The 24,034-nt window shown below is 47.3% G+C and overlaps 1 protein-coding gene across 1 annotated transcript; it reads right to left on the reverse strand.

Moving 5' to 3' along the window:
• Window positions 1-15,005: 15,005 nt before the first annotated feature.
• On the reverse strand, window positions 15,006-18,708 carry LOC135974733 (uncharacterized). Its single transcript, XM_065563246.1, has 2 exons — window positions 17,781-18,708; window positions 15,006-17,197 (listed from the first exon to the last, which is right to left on the reverse strand). Exons 1-2 carry the CDS (start codon window positions 18,319-18,321, stop codon window positions 16,695-16,697), a joined length of 1,044 nt encoding a protein of 347 aa, XP_065419318.1. The 5' UTR covers window positions 18,322-18,708; the 3' UTR covers window positions 15,006-16,694.
• Between the last annotated feature and the right edge of the window lie 5,326 nt (window positions 18,709-24,034).

Here is a 24,034-nt window from a genome sequence, read left to right on the forward strand (position 1 = left end):
TTTCTTTATCAGGAGATCGTGTGATGGTTGCAGAGAGAGGGACAAGAGCAATGGACAGGATTAGATCATTAAAATAATTCTCCTTTTGTGAAAACCACCTTAATTTCCTTGAGTTAGACCCTTAGCTTGTGAAGATTGGTGTAATATGGGAATGAAGATGGAGAAAACAGCTCCACTGACTCCAATGGAGTTACTCCTGTTTTACACTTGGGTGAGAGAAAATAGAATCAGCTCAATGGACTCCACAGCGGTTACTCATAATTTGCACCAGGGTGATAAAGTGGAGAAATTGGAACAATTGCTTTTGAGAAATTTGTATACCTCTATTACCCAGAGGTGGGTGAACTCTGGATAACGGTGTATAAGTGTTACTATCATCAGTTTTCCAAGCGGAATTGGGGGCCTGTCTGGTCAGATTCTGCTGTCAGGGACATGCTGCGAATGTGGGATAATTTCACTGCACGCCATGGAATTACTCCCCATTTATACTGCTCTAAACGGGAGCAGCTTTTTGCATGGAGGTGACCAAACCCAGCCATAAATACACAGAAAACTCGAGTCCTGAATACGGCTCCCTTCCTGCTTCTCTAACCACTCAACTAAACACCCTCCCAGAGCTTGGAAGAGAACCCAGGATTCCTGACTCCCAGTTCGCTCCCTGCTCTAACCCACTAAGGGTACATCTACACTACAGGGGGGAGTTGATTTAAGATACGCAAATTCAGCTATGTGAATAGCGTAGCTGAATTCGACGTATCTCAGCCGACTTACCCCGCTGTGAGGACGGCGGCAAAATTGACTTCTGCGGCTTTCTGTCGACGGCGCTTACTCCCACCTCCACTGGTGGAGTAAGAGCGCCGATTCGGGGATCGATTGTCGCGTCCCCACGGGCCGAGAGGTCGATTTCTACCCGCCGATTCAGGCGGGTAGTGTAGACCAAGCCATAATCCAACACCCCTCCCAGAGCTTAGAACACAAATGAGGTGTCATGACTGCCAGTCCCCTCCTCTAACGACTACATCAGACTGTATCTCAGCTTCTGTGCCAGTGACTCTCCATTGCCATCAGGAACAACTGTTGCGACTGACAACGAAGAGTCATTGGGCCAGGGTAGGTGCGTGAGAGTGATTCTCCAGGGGTCAGCGGCCAGATCTGGGGTTTCGGCCGCTGGCTCCTGCCAGCCGGGGTCTCAGCCCGCTGTCAACCTGGGGTTCCTTCCCCAAGGCTGGCAGCGGGTTCTGAATTGCACTGGCGGCGGGACCCAGTCGGCAGCGGGAAACCCAGAGCGGGGGCGGGCTAATATGCTCAACCCGCCACAGCCACCACTTTGGGGTTTCGGCCGCCGGCTCCTGCCAGCCGTGGTCTCACCCTGCTGCCAGCCTGGGGTTCCTTCTCCCAGGCCAGCAGCGGGTGCTGAGTTGCACCATCAGCAGCACCCCGCTGGCAAGGGGCCAGCAGCCGGAACCCCAGAGCATCGACTGAGCAGCTCAGCACACCTGCTACTCTAGCGTTTCCGCCGCAGGCTCCTGCCAGATGGGGTCTCAGCCCACTGCCAGCCTAGGGTTTCTTCTCCCAGTCCAGTATAGGGCGGCTGGACCCCGGCTGACAAGGGTCTAGCAGCGGGAACCACAGAGCGGGGGCAGGCTGAGAGGCTCAGCCAGTGCCATGGGCTACCAAAAATTGGCTTGCGTGCCACCTTTGGCACGCATGCCATAGGTTGTCCACCCCTGCTCTACACACTGGAATCAACTCCCTCCCAGAGCTGGGAACGCAAATGAGGTGTCATGACTGCCAGTCCCCTCCTCTAACGACTACATCAGACTGTATCTCAGCTTCTGTCCCAGTGACTCTCTCCATTGCCATCAGGAACAACTGTTGCGTGTGACAGTGGAGAGTCATTGGGCCAGCGGAGGGACGTGAGAGTGCTTCTCCAGCGTGGTCCTTGGGGCACTCACCTTGTGTCTGGAAGAGCCACGTTCAAGTCCCTGCTCAAATGACTATATAATTCTTGATACAAAGTGGAGCATCTTAAACAGGAGAGATTGAGACAGTCTCATTTCAGAACAGCCCGTAGCCCAGCAGCGCAGGCACTGTCCTGTAAAGTGGGAATTCAAATCCCTTCTCATCATCAGTCAGAGGGAGAGATTGAACCTGAGTCTGTCACAGGCCAGCCAAGTGCCCTAACCACTCAGCTACAACTTATGAGGAGTGCCTGTCCCACAAGTACCCTTTCAGCAATTTAATAGAAGAAACAAAAATCTGAGAACTAGACACAAACTGATAGATAGATAGATAGATAGATAGATAGATAGATAGATAGATAGATAGATAGATAGATAGATAGATCTAACAACAAACTAACAGAGAGATACAAGATTCAGAGAGTCAGACAGAAACACAGAACTAACACAAACTAAAAGGTAGATAGAGAAGTAAAAACAAACTAATAGAGAAAAGTAAAAACCGACAGACAGCAGTAACAACAAACTAATGTATACAGAGAGAAAAGTAACAATGAGCTGATAGTGTTTGTCACAATTTTTAGACAACTTTAATGTAAACTCTTCAATCCATTCTAAAAAATATGTGTGTCAATTTGATCAATTCCCCCACTCCCAATAGAAGGAAACTGAGGCACGAATATTCTGCCCCCTTTTTCCAAAGATAACTGCTTTGGACTGCCTCAGTTTCCCATGTCCAAATTGAGCTAAGACTGAAAGTATGAAAAAGAATCTAATGTCACTTACAATTTCATCCTTAAAGAGCCTCTCTGTCACCCCGAAATATATTTCATTGCAAGAGCAAACTTACGATGCCGGTCTCTGAGATGTCTTTTCTCCTCCAGCTACAGATTGCAATTGGTTACCCCTCTCTCTCTAGCCCCATGCACACCCCTCTATCGATCTATCTCTCTATCTAATGCTCCGATCATTGTATTATGAAGCCTTTCCCCCACCACACTGAGGCTGAGCTGCTGGAAATACACTGAGATCTGTGCTGTCTGCAGATGAGCTGTGTGTCAAAAACTTTGGTGCTGAGGGGAGGTTATTTATCCATGTCTGTTTTCTACGGGCTTGAGGGACTCACTCCCTGGTGCCCTGAACAGTCCAGAGCCAACAATATTTTATCTTGCTTCTACTTCCCTGAAGAGTTTTCAGAAACTAAAATAATCACAATTACAATGAGGCAGCAGGGTCTAGAGCAAAGATTGTGAGGCGAACACTGAGGGCACACAGGACTGTACTCCAGAGATCTGACATCAATTCCTAGCCCTCCCACTGACCTGCTGTGTTACCTTGGGAAAATCATTCCCTAGGGCTGTCTTTCCCCTCGCACCCTTTGCCTGTCTTTTCTACTGTAAGCTCCTTGGGGTGGAGATTGCCTCTTACCTAATAAAATGGACCTCTCATATCAGATGCAACTATCAGATAATTAATTAATTATTATTTAAAAGCTAAGGTCCAAGGTGTCCTGAGATCTGATCCCAACTATTCCTCTGGCTTTGTTCCGTCTCTTCGCCACTCCATTCCTCAGTTTGTCATCCATCCAATTGGGATACCTGGAGATGGAAAAGGTTTTTGTATATTTTTTTCAGGTTTTGGGGGGGAAAGTGTTCAATATCAGAAATCTTTTTTTCCAAAACTAGAAAATATTTACCATAAACGTGCTGTTTTACAAGAGAAGTTTATTGAAAACCAAACGCTTTTCAGTCTTCAGTTTCATTGTTTTGCCCATCAAAAAGCAATATTATGCGACGTTTCTATGAAAACAAAAAAAATTGACATTTCCCACAAAAATACAATTTTCATTTTTGACCAGTTTTAATAATGATTAATTAAACTCAATTAAATGCATATGAGTTCATGTGGGTGCAACATTCATTGCAATTTTATTTGACAACATCTGCTTGTTATAGATCATAGGAAGTGTCTAACTGACCTTTGGATCATGCAGTCCAGTATTCTGTCCCTGACAGTGGCCAGTACTACCTGAGTCAGAGGAAAGTCTAAGAGGCCCTATAGAGGACAATTCTAGAATAACCTGTCCATGGTGGACTCTCATCATCATCATCAGCTAGTGTATAGCCTATGGCGTGAGGAAGGTGAGTTTCTACCCCTCATAGAGTTTTATCTGCTACAAAGTAACTGCATGCTCTCATTATCCAGATAGGCTGCAGTGCTCAAAGGAACCAACTGGATTTGTGTGTCTAAATCCCATTGGCTTTCAACAGGAGAGGAGTGCCCGGCTCCATTAACCCTCTTTGAATATCTCACTTAGTTTATTATTAATTACTTATTTTGTAGATTCCAACACTGACAACTTTCAAATCAAGATTGGATGTTTTTCTAAAGAATCTGCTCTAGGTATTATTTTGGGGATTTTCTATGGGCCGGGTTATACAGGAGGTCAGAATAGACAGTCACTATGGTCCCTTCTGGCCTTGGGATCTATTAATCTAATTTGAACTCCACCAAAAATGAGAACAAATTTTCTCCTAAAACCTCACAAAATGGTAGATTTAAAAAAGAAATTCTAAATTTCTATGAATTTTTTAATGAAAATTTTATATTTTTAAAGTGTGTAAGATGATCCTGATCATCTCCCCTGTTTTTTTACCAGATCTATTCAAATTAATTCCAGGAGCTTTTAGCTGGAACACCTCAGAGTCATACAACTCTACCCAGATCTGAGTTTGGCAATGAGAACAAACACTTTCTGGGCCAAGGCGTCAGTTCCCATGCTTGGGAATATGGGCTGAGATTTGGCAATGCACAGAGTGGAGGGGGTGTCTACAAACCCCTCCCACAACCAGCTCCTGATCACTGAAATGGAAACATGGGAACCCATCGGAAATCTGCTGACTTCTTGGTGCTGAGGATGTGAGGTTCTGAAGATGTGAACATTTAAACTGATCAAAATAAAGAATGCTTATTTATAAAGATCAATATTATCAGTCAAAATTATATATATAAAAATTAAATACTGCCAAGCCAATGTATAAGATAGTATTGTCTATGGTCAGGAGTCCTATTTGCATTTTATTTTGAAAAGTAGTATCTAAAGTTGCTTTTTTTAAGGAATAAATGTCAGCCCTAGTTCAGCAAAGTGCTTAAACACAAACCTACCTTTAAGCTTTTGAGTAATGCACCTTCTTGCTTAATTCCAATTTGCCCCATTACATGGGAAGAGCCATGTGTAAACATCCACAAAGTTACCTCTTTCAAATCCCTCTTTAAAACTCCCCTTTGCCATGATACCTACAAAATACTCACCCGCAGTCAGGGAGCAGGTGTGCTGGAAAAACTGCCCATCATGCTGACCAGCATTGTCTCATTGCTTCCTTGTCCTACCATGTCTGTCTGTCTCCATCAGCTGTTGCAAACCTTTTAATTAGACTCTAAGCTGTTTGAAGCAGGGACCATCTTTTTGTTTTGTGTTTGTACAGAACTTGGTGCAATAGATTCCTGATCCATAACTGGTGTTACCAATATTAATAATAATACCATATAAATTAAATATTTTGCTGCATCAGAGCCTAAATGGAACAAATTCATCCTGATGTTAATCCAGTGTAGCTAAAAAGAGACACTGGGGATGAATTTAGTACCAAATATTAAAAATAATAAGGTATAATACACACAAACAAGAAAAGAGATAAAGAACTAATTACATAGAGTTCAAGTCAGAGATGCCACTCACTTGCATTCGGTTAAAACTAGAGAACCTCCATTGACTTCAATGGACTTACTCCACAGTTATTCAGTGATATAAATTAGACTAGAACTTGGCACAGAGAGACAGCGTGAAATTCAACTTCCTTAGCTGGCAGAAGAAGTTTAAGTATCATTTTTCAGAACTACAAAGAAATAAGTAAAATTTACATTGAAATAAGCCCTAAACCAGGGACTTTCAAAAATGGGCTGCAGGCAATAAGGCCTTGCTTAGACTACACTGGTGTGGGGGTTCGAACTCAGATACACAACTTTTGCTATGCTATTCATGTAGCTGAAGTCGAAATATCTTAGTTCAACTTTCCTGGACATCCTCACGGCGGCGAGTCAACCACAGCAGCTCCCCCGTCAACTCCACTTACTCCTCTTGTGGAACTGGAGTTCCGGAGTCAACGGGGAGCATGTTCGGGCATCGATTTATCACGTCTAGACAAGACGCAATAAATCAATCCCCGATACAGCAAACACTACCAGCCAATCTGGAGGGTAGTATAGATATACCCTTAGGGCAGGTTTTCACTACGGAGGGGGGGTCGATTTAAGCTACGCAAATTCAGCTACGTGAATAGCGTAGCTGAATTCGACGTATCGGAGCCGACTTACCCTGCTGTGAGGACGGCGGCAAAATCGACCTCCGCGGCACCCGTTGACGGTGCTTATTCCCACCTCCGCTGGTGGAGTAAGAGCGTCGATTCGGGGACCGATTGTTGCGTCCCGATGAGACGCGATAATTCGATCCCCGAGAGATCGATTTATACCCGTCGATTCAGGTGGGTAGTGTAGACCTAGCCTTAGATGGGGAGTTATTATTGATGCTCTGACTCCAACTGCAAATCAAGTGTGGTGCCGAAGACCCTTAGGACTCTGAAACTCACAAAGTAAACCTTCACCTTCCATCTTCTGCCTGACAAGAGCATCTAACTTCCCACAGGTGTATCCTGTTATACTGACCTCTCAAGGAATTATAGGCCAGTGGAAGAAACAAAGTTACTTATTATTTTAATGTGTCCCATCGAGGGCCATTAGAATGCAAAAGTGCTGGGAAATACAGGTCTCAGTGGCAGTCCCATCACGTCAGATTAGAAAATAAAGTCAGAGGCATTGATTAAAGTTAGACAAAGGAAGGGGTGGGCCTGTTCCTATGTCAAGTAGCCCCCGATGGTTAAAGTGAAAGGGGTCAAGCCATTCATTCCCTGTCCTTTTAATGGTGATCCCTTCCTTTGTGAATTCCATCAGACCCTCAGGTAGGCTATTACAAGCCAGCTAAGGTTCTGGTATCACTGGGCTCTTAGCTATTGTAGGTCACATGTCTGTGCTACAAATACATATTTATTTCTGCAAACCCCTGTGGACGCCCTTTGGGCCTCAGCTGTGCCCTGTTTTTAGCCAAACTCCTTCGACTCCTTTGAAAATTGCCAGCCTTGGTGGTTGAATGAATTTATAAACCAACAATGAACAAGTGTGTTTAATAGAGCAGTTAAAATGTTTTGTGTCCCAATTTTTGCCAATGCTCCTGAGTCTTGGTGACTGTATATAAGGGTCTTCCCAGGAATTTGAGCATGACGTTTCCAAAGACATTGTTAGTTTTGGGTGCTCAACTTGAGGCAGCCTGAATCTATTCATGGATGCGCTTTCAGCAAAGCTCCTGAGTTCAGAGGCCAAACCCCCTATCCTCCCATGGGGACAGGGATGGAGATTGGGGCAGCCTGTCTTCCTGGCAAAAAGCTCTGGAGAAAACTCTTGTGCCTGTGTCATTTCCCAAGGGTTTTTTTTTTATAAGAAAGGAATGGATCTGAGCCCACATTATGAAATGCTAACACCAAGCTTGTCTCAAGTCGGGTGCCGAAAAATGGAGATACCCCAAATCTCTGGTCTCTTCTGGAAATGTTGGCCCTAATGCAATGAGCCATGGAGCCATGGAGCGCCGGCTGGAGCTCGGCCAGACCCCCGGACCCGCTCCCATGGCCAGAGCCACGGGCGGAGGGCAGCGAAACCCCCGGAACCCGCTCTCCCTTTCCAGCACCCGCCAGAGCGCAGCCAGACCCCCGACCCCGCTCCCCTGGACTGAGCTCCTGGAGTAGCGTGGCCAGACCGTCGGCACCAGACCCACGGCCGCAGCTCCGGGCAGAGTGCGGCCAGACCCCTGGCACACCTTCCCCGGCGGAGCGAGGCCAGACCCCCGTCCCCCTTCGCTGACCGGATAAAAACGGAGGGGTGGGAATGCTAGTTTGCCCACCCCTGATCAATATTGTTGCTGCTTTGGAGATTTGGGGATTCTTTCGCAAGAGGAGTCATTAAAAACTTCATAGAGTGTTTCAGGGTATGTCTACACTATGAAATTAGGTCAAATTTATAGAAGCCGGTTTTATAGAAATCGGTTATCTACAGCCGATTGTGTGTGTCCCCACATAAAATACTCTAAGTGCATAAAGTCGGCGGACCGCGTTTACAGTACCGAGGCTAGCGTCGACTTCCGGAGCGTTGCACTCTGGATAGCTATCCCACAGTTCCTGCAGTCTCCGCCGCCCATTGGAATTCTGGGTTGAGATCCCAATGCCTGAATGATGCAAAACATTGTCATGGGGGGTTCTGGGTACATGTCGTCAGGCCCCTCCCCTTCCGTCAGAGCAACAGCAGACAATCAATTTGTGCCTTTTTACCTGGGTTACCTGTGCAGACAACATACCACACCGAGCACGGAGCCCGCTCAGCTCAGCTCACCGTCACCATATGTCCTCTGGGTGCCGGCAGACACAGCAGCAGCTAATTTCCTTTTGGCAGTAGACGGTGCAGTTTGACTGGTAGCCTTCATCGGCGATCTGGGTGCTGGCAGACGTGGGACTGGCAGACGCGGGGCTGCATTGCTACACAGCAGCAGCCCCTTGCCTTTTGGTAGAAGATTGATTGATATCCGTCGTTGTCGTACTGCAGTGACTGTCAATCATGGTCACCTGGGCAGACATGCTCAGTCCTATTGAACAGTCTCAATGATGATGGCTCTCAGTTGTAGTATGCTATTTTCTGTCAAGCACCCAGTATTTTCTGCCAAGCACCCAGAAGATGCCGAGGGCTATTAGTCATGCTGCACCGTCGTCTGCCAGCTTAATATGTAAAAAATAGATTTATTCTGTATTCATTTGCATCCCCCTCCCTCTGTGAAATGAACGGCCTGCTAAACCCAGGGTTTTGAGTTCAATCTTTGTGAGGGGCCATTCTGTGTGACAGTTGTTTGTGCTTCTCCCTGATGCACAGCCACCTTTGTTGATTTTAATTCCCTTTACCTATACGCCATGTCGTCACACGCCCCTCCCTCCCTCCCTCCCTACGTCAGATACTAGTTTCGTGTCTTTTTTCAGACCAGATGCCATAGCACTGGGATCATGGAGCCCGCTCAGATCACCGCGGCAATTATGAGCAGTATGAACACCACGCGCATTGTCCTGGAATATATGCACAGCCAGGACATGCCAAAGCAAAACCAGGACCAGCCGATGAGGCGATTGCAGTGCGGCAACGAGAGTGATTAGGAAATTGATATGGACATAGACCTCTCACAAAGAACAGGCCCCACAAATGTGCAAATCATGGTGTTACTGGGGCAGGTTCATGCTGTGGAATGCCGATTATGGGCCCAGGAAACTAGTACAGACTTGTGGGAGGCATTGTGCTGCAGGTGTGGGACGATTCCCAGTGGCTGCGAAACTTTTCTATGCGTAAGGGCACTTTCATGGAACTTTGTGACTTGCTTTCCCCTGCCCTGAAGCGCAAGAATACCAGGATGAGAGCAGCCCTCACAGTTGAGAATCGAGTGGCAATAGCCCTGTGGAAGCTTCCAATGCCAGACAGCTACCGGTCAGTCGGGAATCAATTTGGAGTGGGCAAATCTACTGTGGGGGCTGCTGTGATCCAAGTTGTCAGGGCAATGAAAGACCTGCTATCAAGGGTAGTAACTCTGGGAAACGTGCAGGCCACAGTGGATGTCTTTGCTGCAATGGGATTGCCAAACTGTGGTGGGGCGATAGATGGAACCCATATCCCTATCTTGTCACCGGAGCACCAAGCCACCGAGTACATAAACCACAAGGGGTACTTTTCAATGCTGCTGCAAGCCCTGGTGGATCACAAGGGACGTTTCACCATCATCAACTTGCAATGGCCGGGAAAGATGCATGATGCTCGCGTCTTCAGGCACTCTGGTCTGTTCGAAAGCTGGAGGAAGTGACTTTCTTCCCGGACCAGAAAATAACCATTGGGGATGTTGAAATGCCTATAGTTATCCTTGGGGACCCAGCCTACCCCTTAATGCCATGGCTCATGAAGCCGTACACAGGCAGCCTGGACAGGAGTCAGGACCTGTTCAACTACAGGCTGAGCAAGTGCCGAATGGTGGTGGAATGTTCATTTGGACGTTTAAAAGCGCGCTGGCACAACTTACTCACTCGCTCAGACCTCAGCAAAAAGAATATCCCCATTGTTATTGCTGCTTGCTGTGCGCTCCACAATATCTGTGAGAGTAAGGGGGAGACAACAATGGTGGGGTGGGAGGTTGAGGCCCATTGCCTGGCCACTGATTACGCGCAGCCAGACACCAGGGCGGTTAGAAGAGCACAGCAGGACATGGTGCGCATCAGAGAAGCTTTGAAAATGAGTTTTGTGACTGGCCAGGCTACAGTGTGTAACTTCTGTTTGTTTCTCCTTGATGAAACCTCCACCCCACCCCACCACGCGGTTCACTCTACTTCCCTGTAAACCAACCACCTTCCCTTCCTCTCCACCTTCGAGCACCGCTTGCAGAGGCAATAAAGTCATTGTTGCTTCACATTGATGCATTCCTTATTAATTCATCACACAACTAGGGGCATAATGGGTGGGGGAGGAGGGAAGGAAAAGACACACTGCAGTTTAAAACTTTAACTCTTATTGAAGGCCAGCCTTCTGATGCTCGGGCAATGATCTGGGGTGGAGTGACTGGGTGGCCGGAGGCGTCAGGGTGAGGAGGCTATGGAACTTGGGGAGGAGGGCTGTTGGTTACACAGGGGCTGTAGCGGTGGTCTCTGCTCCTGCTGCCTTTTGTGCAGCTCAACCATATGCTGGAGCATATCAATTTGATGCTCCAGCAGCCAGAGCATCGACTCTTGCCTTCTGTCTGCAAGCTGATGCCACCTATCCTCTTCAGCCCGCCACTTTCTCTGTTCATCCCGCGATTCAGCCCACCACCTCTCCTCTCGTTCTTACTGTGCTTTTCTGTAGTCTTACATTGACTGCCTCCACGCATTCTTCTGTGCTCTTTCAGCGTGGGAGGAAATCTGGAGCTCCGTGAACATGTCATCCCGAGTCCACCGTTTTCTCCTTTTAATCTTCACTAGCCTCTGTGAAGGAGAGACATTTGCAGCTGGTGGAAGAGAAGGGAGAGATGGTTAAAAAAGACACATTTTAGAGAACAATGGGTACACTCTTTCACGTTAAATTTTGCTGTTGACATTACACAGCACATGTGCTTTCGTTACAAGGTCGCATTTTTCCTCTTATATTGATGGCCTGCCGGTTTGGTGTGAGAGATCACTCACGCAGTGCCAGGCAACAGATTTCAGCTTGCAGGCAGCCATGGTAAGCCACAGTCTTTTGGCTTTTTTAACCTTCTTAACATATGGGAATGGTTTCAAACAGTAGTGCCCTCATTTCCCATACCAAGCACCCATTGGGTTGGCCATTTAAAATGGGTTTTCAATGTAAAAGGAGGGGCTGTGGTTCCTGGGTTAACATGCAGCACAAACCCAACTAACCCCCCTCCCCCCAACACCCAATTCTCTGGGATGATCACTTCACCCCTCCCCCCCCCACCGCGTGGCTAACAGCGGGGAACATTTCTGTTCAGCCAAGCAGGAATGGGCACCTCTGAATGTCCCCTTAATAGAATAACCCCATTTCAACCAGGTGACCGTGAATGATATCACTCTCCTGAGGATAACAAAGAGAGATAAGGAATGGATGTTGTCTGCATGCCAGCAAACACCGGGACCATACGCTGCCATGCTTTGTTATGCAATGATTCCAGACTACGTGCTACCGGCCTGGCGTGGTAAAGTGTCCCACCATGGTGGACGGGATAAGGCAGCCCTCACCAGAAACTTTTTGCAAAGGCTTTGGGAGTACATGAAGGAGAGATTTCTGGAGATGTCCCTGGAGGAATTCCGCTCCATCCCCATACACGTTAACAGACTTTTCCAGTAGCTGTACCGGCTGCCATTTGCAGGGCAAATTAATCATTAATTATTAAACACGCTTGCTTTTAAACCATGTGTAATATTTACAAAGGTACACTCACCAGAGGTCCCCTGTGTGCCCTCAGGGTCTGGAAGCATGCCTTGGGTGAGTCCAAGGGATACTGGCTCCAGGTCCAGAGTGATAAGCATATCCTGGCTGTTGGGGAAACCGGTTTGTCTGCTTCCTTGCTGCTGTGAGCTATCTACATTATCTTCATCCTCCTCTTCCTCGTACCCTGAACCCTCTTCCCTGTGTGTTTCTCCAGTGATGGAGTCATAGCACACGATTGGGATAGTGGTGGCTGCACCCCCTAGCATGGCATGCAGATCCGCGTAGAAGCAGCATGTTTGCGGCTCTGCCCCGGACCTTCCGTTTGCCTCTCTGGCTTTGTGGCAGGCTTGCCTTAGCTCCTTAATTTTCACGCGGCACTGCTGTGCATCCCTGTTATGGCCTCTGTCCTTCATGGCCTTGGGGACCTTTTCTAATATTTTGCCATTTCGTTTACTGCTACGGTGTTCAGCTAGAACTGATTCATCTCCCCATATGGCGAGCAGATCCCGTACCTCCCGTTCGGTCCATGCTGGAGCTCTTTTGAGATTCTGGGACTCCATCACGGTTACCTGTGCTGATGAGCTCTGCGTGGTCACCTGTGCTGTCCACACTGGAAAACAGGAAATGAAATTTAAACATTCGCGGGGCTTTTCCTGTCTATCTGGTCAGTGCATCTGAGTTGAGAGTGCTGTCCAGAGCGGTCACAAGGAAGCACGTGGGATAGCTCTCGGAGGCCAATAACATTGAATTCCATCCACACCACCCCAATTCCGACCCGCTAAGGCCGATTTTATCGCTAATCCCTTCGTCGGAGGAGGAGTAAAGAAACCGGTTTAAAGGGCCCCTTAAGTCGAAAGAAAAGGCTTCGTCGTGTGGACGTGTCCAGGCTTAATTCGATTTAATGCTGCTAAAGTTGACTTAAACTCATAGTGTAGACCAGGCCTCAGTCTCTTTGTGTTTATTCTAGCCATGCAAACATTAGAGGCTTTGAAAATTCCTTCCTGTGATGAGATGGCTCAAGGAGACTCTTTGGGAAAGAGAGGAAGATGTGGACATTTGACTCATCTCCAAAGCAGATGAAATCCCATGACTGCTGGATTTTGGTTCTGGCACTAAGGGTACGTCTACACTACGAAATTAGTTCGAATTTATAGAAGCCGGTTTTATTGAAATTGGTTGTATACAGCCGATTGTGTGTGTCCACACAATAAAATGCTCTAGGTGCTCTAGTCGGCGGACCGCGTCCACAGTACAAGGCTAGCGTCGACTTCCAGAGCATTGCACTATGGGTAGCTATCCCACAGCTATCCCACAGTTCCCGTAGTCTCCGCCGCCCCTTGGAATTCTGGGTTGAGATCCCAATGCCCGGATGATGCAAAACAGTGTCGCGGGCGGTTCTGGGTACATGTCGTCTGGCCCCTCCCTCCCCCGTCACAGCAATGGCAGACAATAGATTCGCGCCTCTTTACCTGGGTTACCTGGGTTACCTGTGCAGACAACATGGAGCCCGCTCAGCTCAGCTCACCGTCACCATATGTCCTCTGGGTGCCGGCAGACGTGGGACTGCATTGCTACACAGCAGCAGCTGCTAACTGACTTTTGGCGGTAGACGGTTCAGTAGACTGGTAGCCTTCATCGGCGATCTGGGTGCTGGCAGCCGTGGGGCTTGCCTTTTGGCAGTAAATGGTGTATTACGACTATTAGCCGTCCTATTACAAGTCGGGTCATCGCACGTTAGCAGAGTCTTCCCCGAGCAGCCGATTGTGCAATAGGCCTGAAGACCATCGTCATACGACGCCCCGTATTTGCTGCCAAGCACCCAGAAAGATGCTGAGGGCTATCAGTCACGCTGCACCGTTGTCTTAAGATGTAAAAAAATAGATTTGCTCTGTATTCATTTGCTTCCCCCTCCCTCCGTCAAATCAACGGCCTGCTAAGCCCAGGGTTTTCAGTTTAATCTTTGGGGGGAACATTCTGTGTGACAGTTGTTTGTGTTTCTCCCTGATGCACAGCCACCGTTCTTTATTTTAATTCCCTGTGCCTGTACGCCATGTCGTCACTCGGCCCCCCTCCCTCCTTCCCCTAGTCCGTCAGATACTACGTTTGCGCCACAGCTCAGAGAGCCGAGAAGCAGTTCGCGCCTTTTCTTTGAATTCTGGGTTGAGATCCCAATGCCCGGATGATGCAAAACAGTGTCGCGGGCGGTTCTGGGTACATGTCGTCAGGCCCCTCCCCCCTCGTCACAGCAATGGCAGACAATACATTCGCGCCTTTTTACCTGGGTTACCTGTGCAGACAACATACCACGGCAAGCATGGAGCCCGCTCAGCTCAGCTGAGCTCACCGTCACCATATGTCCTCTGGGTGCCGGCAGACGTGGGACTGCATTGCTACACAGCAGCAGCTGCTAACTGCCTTTTGGCGGTAGACGGTGTAGCATGAGTGATAGTCGTGGGGCTGGCAGCCGTAGGGCTGCATTGCACCAGCACCTTGCCAGGCGATGGTATATTATGACTGGTACCTATCGTCATCGTACTGGTGTGGCTGTCAATCATGGCCACCTGGGCAGACATGCTACTGTTTCGATGATGATGGCTACCAGTCGTAATATACTATTTTCTGCCAATTGCCCAGTATTGTCTGCTAAGCACCCAGAAGAGGCCGAGGGCGATGCTGGGTGCTGGCGGACGTGGGGCTGGCAGACGTGGGGCTGCATTGCTACACAGCAGCAGCCCCTTGCCTTTTGGCAGATGATGGTATATTATGATTGGTACCCATCGTCGTCATATTGGTATGGCTGTCACTCATGCTGCACCGTCGGCTGCCACCTTAAGATGTAAAAAATAGATTTGTTCTCTGTTCATTTGCTTCCCCTTCCTCCGTGAAATCAACGGCCTGCTAAGCCCAGGGTTTCCAGTTTAATCTTTGGGGGGACCATTCTGTGTGACAGTTGTTTGTGTTTCTCCCTGTTCCTGTACCTGTACGCCATGTCGTCACTCGGCCCTCCCTTCCTCCTGCCCTCCCTCCTTCTCCTGGTCCATCAGATACTACTTTCGCGCCTTTTTTCTGACCAGGCGCCATAGCTAGCACTGGGATCATGGAGCCCGCTCAGATCACCGCGGCAATTATGAGCACTATGAACACCACGCGCATTGTCCTGGAGTATATGCAGAGCCAGAACATGCCAAGGCGAAACCCGGACCAGGCGAGGAGGCGATTGCAGCGCGGCGACGAGAGCGATGAGGAAATTGACATGGACATAGACCTCTCACAAGGCACAGGCCCCAGCAATGTGGAAATCATGGTGTCACTGGGGCAGGTTGATGCCGTGGAACGCCGATTCTGGGCCCGGGAAACAAGCACAGACTGGTGGGATCGCATCGTGCTGCAGGTATGGGACGATTCCCAGTGGCTGCGAAACTTTCGCATGCGTAAGGCCACTTTCATGGAACTCTGTGACTTGCTTTCCCCTGCCCTGAAACGCCAGGATACCAAGATGAGAGCAGCCCTCACAGTTGAGAAGCGAGTGGCGATAGCCCTGTGGAAGCTTGCAACGCCAGACAGCTACCGGTCAGTCGGGAATCAATTTGGAGTGGGCAAATCTACGGTGGGGGCTGCTGTGATCCAATTTGCCAGGGCAATGAAAGACCTGGTGATAGCAAGGGTAGTGACTCTGGGAAACGTGCAGTCAATAGTGGATGGTTTTGCTGAAATGGGATTCCCAAACTGTGGCGGGGCCATAGACGGAACCCATATCCCTATCTTGTCACCGGAGCACCAAGCCACCGACTACGTAAACCGCAAGAGGTACTTTTCAATGCTGCTGCAAGCCCTGGTGGATCACAAGGGACGTTTCACCAACATCAACGTGGGATGGCCGGGAAAGGTACATGATGCTCGCGTCTTCAGGAACTCTGCTCTGTTTCGAAAGCTGGAGGAAGGGACTTTCTTCCCGGACCAGAAAGTGACCATTGGGGATGTTGAAATGCCTATCGTGATCCTTGGGGACCCAGCCTACCCCTTAATGCCATGGCTCATGAAGCCGTACACAGGCAGCCTGGACAGGAGTCAGGACCTGTTCAACTACAGGCTGAGCAAGTGCCGAATGGTGGTGGAATGTGCATTTGGATGTTTAAAAGCGCGCTGGCGCAGCTTACTGACTCACTCAGACCTCAGCGAAAAGAATATCCCCATTGTTATTGCTGCTTGCTGTGCGCTCCACAATATCTGTGAGAGTAAGGGGGAGACCTTTATGGCGGGGTGGGAGGTTGAGGCAACTCGCCTGGCCGCTGATTACGCGCAGCCAGACACCAGGGCGGTTAGAGGAGCACAGCAGGGCGCGGTGCGCATCAGAGAAGCTTTGAAAACGAGTTTTGTGACTGGCCAGGCTACTGTGTGAAACTTCTGTTTGTTTCTCCTTGATGAACCCTCCAACCCCCCCCCCCCGACCCGGTTCACTCTACTTCCCTGTAAACCAACCACCCCACCCCACCCTCCCCTCCCGCTTGCAGAGGCAATAAAGTCATTGTTTTTTCACATTCATGCATTCTTTATTAGTTCCTTACAGAGGTAGGGGGATAATTGCCAAGGTAGCCTGGGATGGGTGGGGGAGGAGGGATGGAAAAGGACACACTGCATTTTAAAACTTTAACTCTTATTGAAGGCCAGCCTTCTGATGCTTGGGCGATCATCTGGGGTGGAGTGACTGGGTGGATGGAGGCCCCCCCACCGTGTTCTTGGGCGTCTTGGTGAGGAGGCTATGGAACTTGGGGAGGAGGGCTGTTGGTTACACAGGGGCTGTAGCGGCGGTCTCTGCTCCTGCTGCCTTTCCTGCAACTCAACCATACGCTCGTGCATATCAGTTTGATGCTCCAGCAGACGGAGCATTGCCTCTTGCCGTCTGTCTGCAAGCTGACGCCACCTATCGTCTTCAGCCCGCCACTTGCTCTGTTCTTCCCGCGATTCAGCCCGCCACCTCTCCTCTCGTTCATATTGGGCTTTTCTCATCTCCGACATTGACTGCCTCCACGCATTCTGCTGTGCTCTATCAGCCTGGGCGGACATCTGCAGCTCCGTGAACATCTCGTCCCTCGTCTTACGTTTTCTCTTTCTAATGTTCACGAGCCTCTGCGAAGGAGAAACATTTGCAGCTGGCGGAGGAGAAGGGAGAGGTGGTTAAAAAAGACACATTTTAGGGAACAATGGGTACACTCTTTCATTACAAGGTCGCATATTTCGGCTTGCAGGCAGCCATCGTAGGCCACAGTGTTTTGGCTTTTTTAACCTTCTTAACATGCGGGAAAGGTTGCAAACAGCAGCGCATTTCCCATATCAAGGATGAATTGGGTTGTCCATTTAAAATGGGGTTTCAATGTAAAAGGAGGGGGCTGCGGTTTCCCGGTTAACATGCGGCACAAACACAAGTAAACCACCCCCCCCCACACACACACACACGATTCTCTGGGATGATCACTTCACCCCTCCCCCCACCGCGTGGTTAACAGCGGGGAACATTTCTGGTCAGAAGAGCAGGAACGGGCACCTCTGAATGTCCCCCTTAATAAAATCACCCCATTTCAACCAGGAGAGCTTTCTGGAGATGTCCCTGGAGGATTTCCGCTCCATCCCCATACACGTTAACAGACTTTTCCAGTAGATGTACTGGCCGCGATTGCCAAGGCAAAGTAATCATTAAACACGCTTGTTTACAAATGGTTACAAAGTTACACTCACCAGAGGTCTCCTGTGTGCCCTGAGGGTCTTGGGTGAGTTCGGGGGTTACTGGTTCCAGGTCCAGGGTCACAAACATATCCTGGCTGTTGGGGAAACCGGTTTCTCCGCTTCCTTGCTGCTGTGAGCTACCTACAGTACCTCCATCGTCATCTTCCTCGTTCCCCGAACCGTCTTCCCTGTGTGTTTCTCCAGTGAGAGAGTCATAGCACACGGTTGGGCTAGTGGTGGCTGCACCCCCTAGGATCGCATGCAGCTCCGCGTAGTAGCGGCAAGTTTGCGGCTCTGCCCTGGACCTTCCGTTTGCTTCTCTGGCTTTGTGGTAAGCTTGCCGTAGCTCCTTAATTTTCACGCGGCACTGCTGTGTGTCCCTGTTATGGCCTCGGTCCTTCATGGCCTTGGAGATCTTTTCTAATACTTTTCCATTTCTTTTACTGCTACGGAGTTCAGCTATCACTGCTTCATCTCCCCATATGGCGAGCAGATCTCGTACCTCCCGTTCGGTCCATGCTGGAGCTCTTTTGCGATCCTGGGAGGACTCCATCACGGTTACCTGTGCTGATGAGCTCTGCGTGGTCACCTGTGCTCTCCACGCTGGGCAAACAGGAAATGAAATTCAAACCTTCGCGGGTCTTTTCCTGTCTACCTGGTCAGTGCATCTGAGTTGAGAGCGCTGTCCAGAGCGGTCACAATGAAGCACTGTGGGATAGCTCCCTGAGGCCAATAATGTCGAATTCCGTCCACACTACCCCAATTCCGACCCGCAAAGGCCGGTTTTATCGCTAATCCCCTCGTCGGAGGTGGTGTAAAGAAACCGGTTTAAAGGGCCCTTTAAGTCGAAAGAAAGGGCTTCGTTGTGTGGACGTGTCCAGGCTTAATTCGGTTTAACGCTGCTAAAGTCGACCTAAACCCGTAGTGTAGACCAGGCCTTAGATGGAGGAGCTAAGCTGGAGTTAGAGCAGGAGAGAAATAGTCAGGGCTTCTTGGTTCCATTTCAATTCTAGGTGGAGAGCAAACACAACGATTAAAATGGGATAATTGTATTTTTGGATCCCTCATGCGCATCTTTGACATATATTGTCTATGAATTCTACTGAAAGACTTCAACTTTTTGGTGAGATATGATTAAAAGATCAAGGTTGGTTTGCTTTAGGAGTCAACAGCCAATATACAATCAGAGACCTGAAACTTCAACACTGACACTCAGCAGGCACCTGGGGAATTAATGTATCAACAACGTAAAACATCTCATTTAGAAAATCCTTCTTCCTAATTTTATCAGGCACTTCAGCAACAACAGGGATGGGATCTTTTTTAGTGCTTAGAATAGAATAGAATAAAATAGAGATCTAATCTGTTAGGTTCTGACTGGCCAAGTCATTATGGGTAGAGTTGGCTGAATAATGGACTTTTTCTGGTTCCATGGCTATTTAAAAAAAAATTGAAACTAATGTTTAGTTTCAGGTCAAATTGAAAATAACAATTTTTTTTTAAAACAATTTTTAGTGATTAAAAAGTCAAAGAAATGTTGACCTTGAAATGAGCCAATACATTGGTAATGTCAAGGCTAAGTGTTTCATTCTGTATCATCCTGAGAAAAATTGTTTAGATTTTCAGGCAGTTTGCAAAAAGCCAAGTAAAGATTCCCAAAGCCACAGAAGGTGAACTCCATGACGGTAGAGGTAGGGTACTCCCACATAAGCCTTAACCAGTGGTCAGGGCATTTACCAAAGATGTAAGAAACCTGGATTCATTCCCCGCAGCTGCCATCTGATGAGGATAAAGAAATTGAATGTTGGTCTCCCCCATTACAGGAAAACATCCCTGACATTGGACTATGGGATAGTCTGGGTTGAGTTCTTCTCAGTCTCTCCTCTTGAAGATGTTAAACTTTATATAAATAATTAAACAGTCAATAGAGAAGGAACTTGAGCTTGGGTCTCCAACATCTCAGGTCACCCCCTGGCCGACACGCAGTAGAGCAATACTCACTATCACCCAGGCCGAAGACTATATATTGCAATTCATAGTGGCAATTCACAGTCTTTCATGATGACACTGGATAGTCATTGGGCAAGGGAAAGAGAGTGAGGTGTCCTTATAGCTCTCTGCCATTTTAAACCCTGGGCATCCTCTTACCCTTCAACCTCTGCCCTCAGTGACCCCTCTACAACCACGTGCCTTTCAGACTCTGCCTTCAGTGACCCCTGTGCAGTCATGTACCCTTCATATCCTGCCCTCACTGACCCCAGTGCAGCTCCTCCCCTTCACTCTCTGTCCCCACTCACCTCTGTTGATTACCATTCCTTTTATTTTTTATATTCCTGTTGACTTCATTCATTATACATAGGTTTAACTGATCTGAAATTCATTGAGAATATTTTTTTTTTAAATATTACTGTCAGAACTAGCTTTTCACTCTTCTGTCAAAGTAGTGTTGGTTCAGGAGATCTTACAGGACTATAGAGAGTTATAGTTTATTTTTGGATCTGAAAATCCAATTCTGATACACAGGGAGTGTAGATCTGTTCAGGAAGACGTATCCATTTTTATTGAAATATTTGTCAGTGTAGAAGAACCTCATTAGTACTTAAACTTTGGAAATATAGAACTTGTTGGAAAAGAAAAAAGAATCACAGTATTTACAAATATATTTCTATTTTCAAATTTTTGAAAAGAACTTTCTCTTGTAGTAAAATTACATAAACATTTTTTCTTTTTATCTAATTTTTTTTCTTATGGAGAAAAAAGGAGTAAGTCTGAAAAATACAAAATCAAAATCTATTTAGGAAAGTTATTTGTTCTTTTATTTTTCTTGAAATTTAAGATCTGGAAAATATACTAAGGAATTTTTTAGAAGATGTTCTTTTTCTATTATCAATAAAAAAGCCAGTTTAGAAAGAAATCTTTGCAACCTCTATTTATAATTGTATATTTTATCCTCATTAGTTGAAATCATTCTTAGAATAATTTTGACTAGCGATTCTTGGTGCCAAAGCCCCAACTGATGGAAGCCGTGAAGTAAGATGCAACCACTTCTGCCAGCTGGGGAACTGGCCCATTTACCCTCAGGATTTTCAAGAGAGAGGAAGATAGGTGCCCAATTCCCATAGAACTTCACTGGGAGTTTGATGTCTGAGCCCCCCCGGATCCTTTGAATATCACAGCCTCCCTGTTTTGGTTCCCCATCTCTGAAATAGGGTAACATAGTTTCCCTACTTTGCAGGAGTGTGGTGAGGTTAAATGCTTTAAGGATCGTGAGGTGCTCAAGTACAATGGTGACAGATGTGGTATCAGCACTTATGCAGAGAGCTTGGAGGAAAGCCATTGCAGATGCCCCCCATTGAGACCACCTCAGAGATTCCCTAGACTTGTGGAGTGCTTAAGTTGCAGAAGTTCTAGCAGGACATCTGTGAGGATTGAACTCATCATTTAAAAGGTAGTTGCACTAATGGAAAAGAGGCCTTAGCTTAAAGGCCTGGAGCAGCCCCAAAAATGGCTATCTGAGGTACAGCTAATAGAAGGGAACAAAGAGACACATTATGTTTTGCTACACGTCGATCTGTGTGACGGAAGCTGATTTTAAAGAGATACGGCTCTTAGGGCTAAATTCACAATGGACTTTGGCTTTTAGACACTTAAAAATCACTCAGCGTAGATGAAGATGCTGGGTATGAAGTGTAAACATACCATGGAAATCTGGGCTCTTCATTTGGACAGAACCTTGCATTTCCCTTCTGTGATGTGTGTCCTGATCTTCACTAAGATGATGGTGTAGGAAATAAGCAGAACAATTAATACTATTATGAGCAGCACTCCACCATTGAAGACCATCTGCAGTTCTACCATGTGGGTGTCAGTGCAGGCCAGTTTGATGACCTGTGGGACATCACAGTAGAAATTGTCCAGGACATTTGGATGACAGAACGGTAGCTGGAGGAGCAGTCCAAGCTGAACAGCAGAGTGAGCCAATCCACCCAGCTTTGCCAGCGAAACTAGCCCCATTCACACATCCTGGTTCATGATACTCAAGTACCGCAGTGGTTTATAGATGGCCACATTCCGAGCGATCACCATTCCCACAAAACAAATTAAGTGGTAGAAGAACATCTGGAGGATGCACTCACTGAACAAGATGCTTTTACACTGGGAAAGTCGACCTCCATATTTGGAGCATTTTCTGATGATTCACTGACATCCAGGAAAGCCAAGTTCAAAATGTACATGGGGGTATGGAACCTGTGGTTGGTGATCAGGGTGGTGATGATGATGAAGTTTCCCAGCCAACTATGAGGAAAACCACAAAGAGGAAGCGCTGCAACTCAGGATTCTGGGTGAGCTCCAAGAGGACAAATTCCATCACTGGGGTGATGACGTTCTGCTCTTACATTTTGTGTTCTTAAAATCTACAAAGAAAAAAAAAAACAGAAATTTACTGATATTAAATCAGTGTTAACTCCACCTTCACAAAGACATTGGATTTCAAAATTTCTTTAGTTTTCTAAATTCAACACTGTGTTTTCAGTTCTGCTACAGGAAACCCTGCTTCAACTGACCCTAGGAACTCCACCAGTGGGGAGCTGCAACCATTGGGTGCTTGTGAAAGAAGAGGAGTGCTCTGCTCACCAAAAGGGGCCCTTGCTAGTCACAGTCTGCATTCATCTACATGCAGCCCGGATGGTGCAGTCTTCCAAAAGTCCATGGAGTCCTCATGGGACCTAGAGATTCTGGGATGGGAAGGATGTGGGTTGCAGGGGTACATATAGCCAGAGATTCTCAGAGTCCAGGAGTTCTCAACAAGGGGCTGCTAGGAAGTCACGACGATTAAACCTACCTACCGACATTGCTGAATGGGAGGGAGGTCCCTTTTAGATCCTTGGTAGAAGGGAGGGGAATTGGAATGGAAAAGCTTGAGAACCACTGATTTAATGGATTGGAATTCTTGGACTGGCTATCAGAGATGTGTAGCACCTGTAACCCCCATGAACACATTGAGGAACATTGTCCCTTTGTAGTGGCTCATCCAGTGAAGAGGGTGACTCTGACTGACTGATCAGGGAGGAGTCGGTGCTCAGAACCACTGGAACCAATTTGCTGTAGTTTGGTGCCGACAGATTCTGGTATTTACATATAAGCACCAGCACTGGAAAACTGACCACATAAAGATTTCCATCCATGCACTCAAGTTGAGACGTTCACTGCCACTGAGTGATTATGAGTGGTTCACAGTCATGCTGGAAGGGTATAATGAGTGGGGTCCCACAGGGATCATTTCTGTGTCCGGTTCTGTTCAATATCTTCATCAATAATATAGATAATGGCAGAGAAAGTACATTTATAAACTTTGCAGAGGATACCAAGCTAGGAGAGGTTGCAAGTGCTTTGAAGGATAGGATTATAATTCAAAATGATCTTGACAAACTGGAGAAATGGTTTGAAGTAAATAGTATAAAATTCAATAAGGACAAATGCAAAGTACTCCACTTAGGAAGGAACAATCAGTTGCACACATAGAAAATGGGAAAGGACTGCCTAGAAGGAGTACTGCGGAAAGGGATTTTGGGGTTATAGTGTATCACAAGCTAAATATGAGTCAACAGTGTAATGCTGTTGCAAAAAAAGCAAACCTGAATCTGGGATGTATTAGCAGGAGTGTAGTAAGCAAGACACGAGAAGTAATTCTTCCACTCTACTCCAAACTGATTAGGCCTCAATTGGAATACCGTGTCCAGTTCTGGGTGCCAAATTTCAGAAAAGATGTGGACAAATTGGAGAAAGTCCAGAGAAGAGCAACAAAAATGATGAAAGATCTATAAAACATGACCTATGAGGGAAGATTGCAAAAAAAATGGATTTGTTTAGTCTGGAGAAGAGAAGACCGAGTGGGGACCTGATAACAGTTTTCAAGTACATAAAAGGTTGTTATAAGGAGGAGGGAGAAAAAATGTTCTTCTTAACCTCTGAGGATAGGACAAGAAGCAAAGGGCTTAAACTGCAGCAAGGGAGGTTTAGGTTGGACATTAGGAAAAACTTCCTACTGTCAGAGAGGCTAAGCACTGGAATAAGTTGCTTAGGGAGGTTGTGGAATCTCCATCAGTGGAGATTTTTAAGAGCAGGTTGGCAAACACTTGTCAGGGATGGTCCAGATAATACTTAGTCCTGCCTTGAGTACAGGGGACTGGACTAGATGACCTCTCGAGGTCCCTTCCATTTCTATGATTCTATGATTAGAGTTTTGACAGTAAACACTGATTTCA

Source organism: Chrysemys picta, chromosome 12 (genome assembly GCF_011386835.1).
Source record: "Chrysemys picta bellii isolate R12L10 chromosome 12, ASM1138683v2, whole genome shotgun sequence".
NCBI lineage: Eukaryota > Metazoa > Chordata > Testudines > Emydidae > Chrysemys > Chrysemys picta.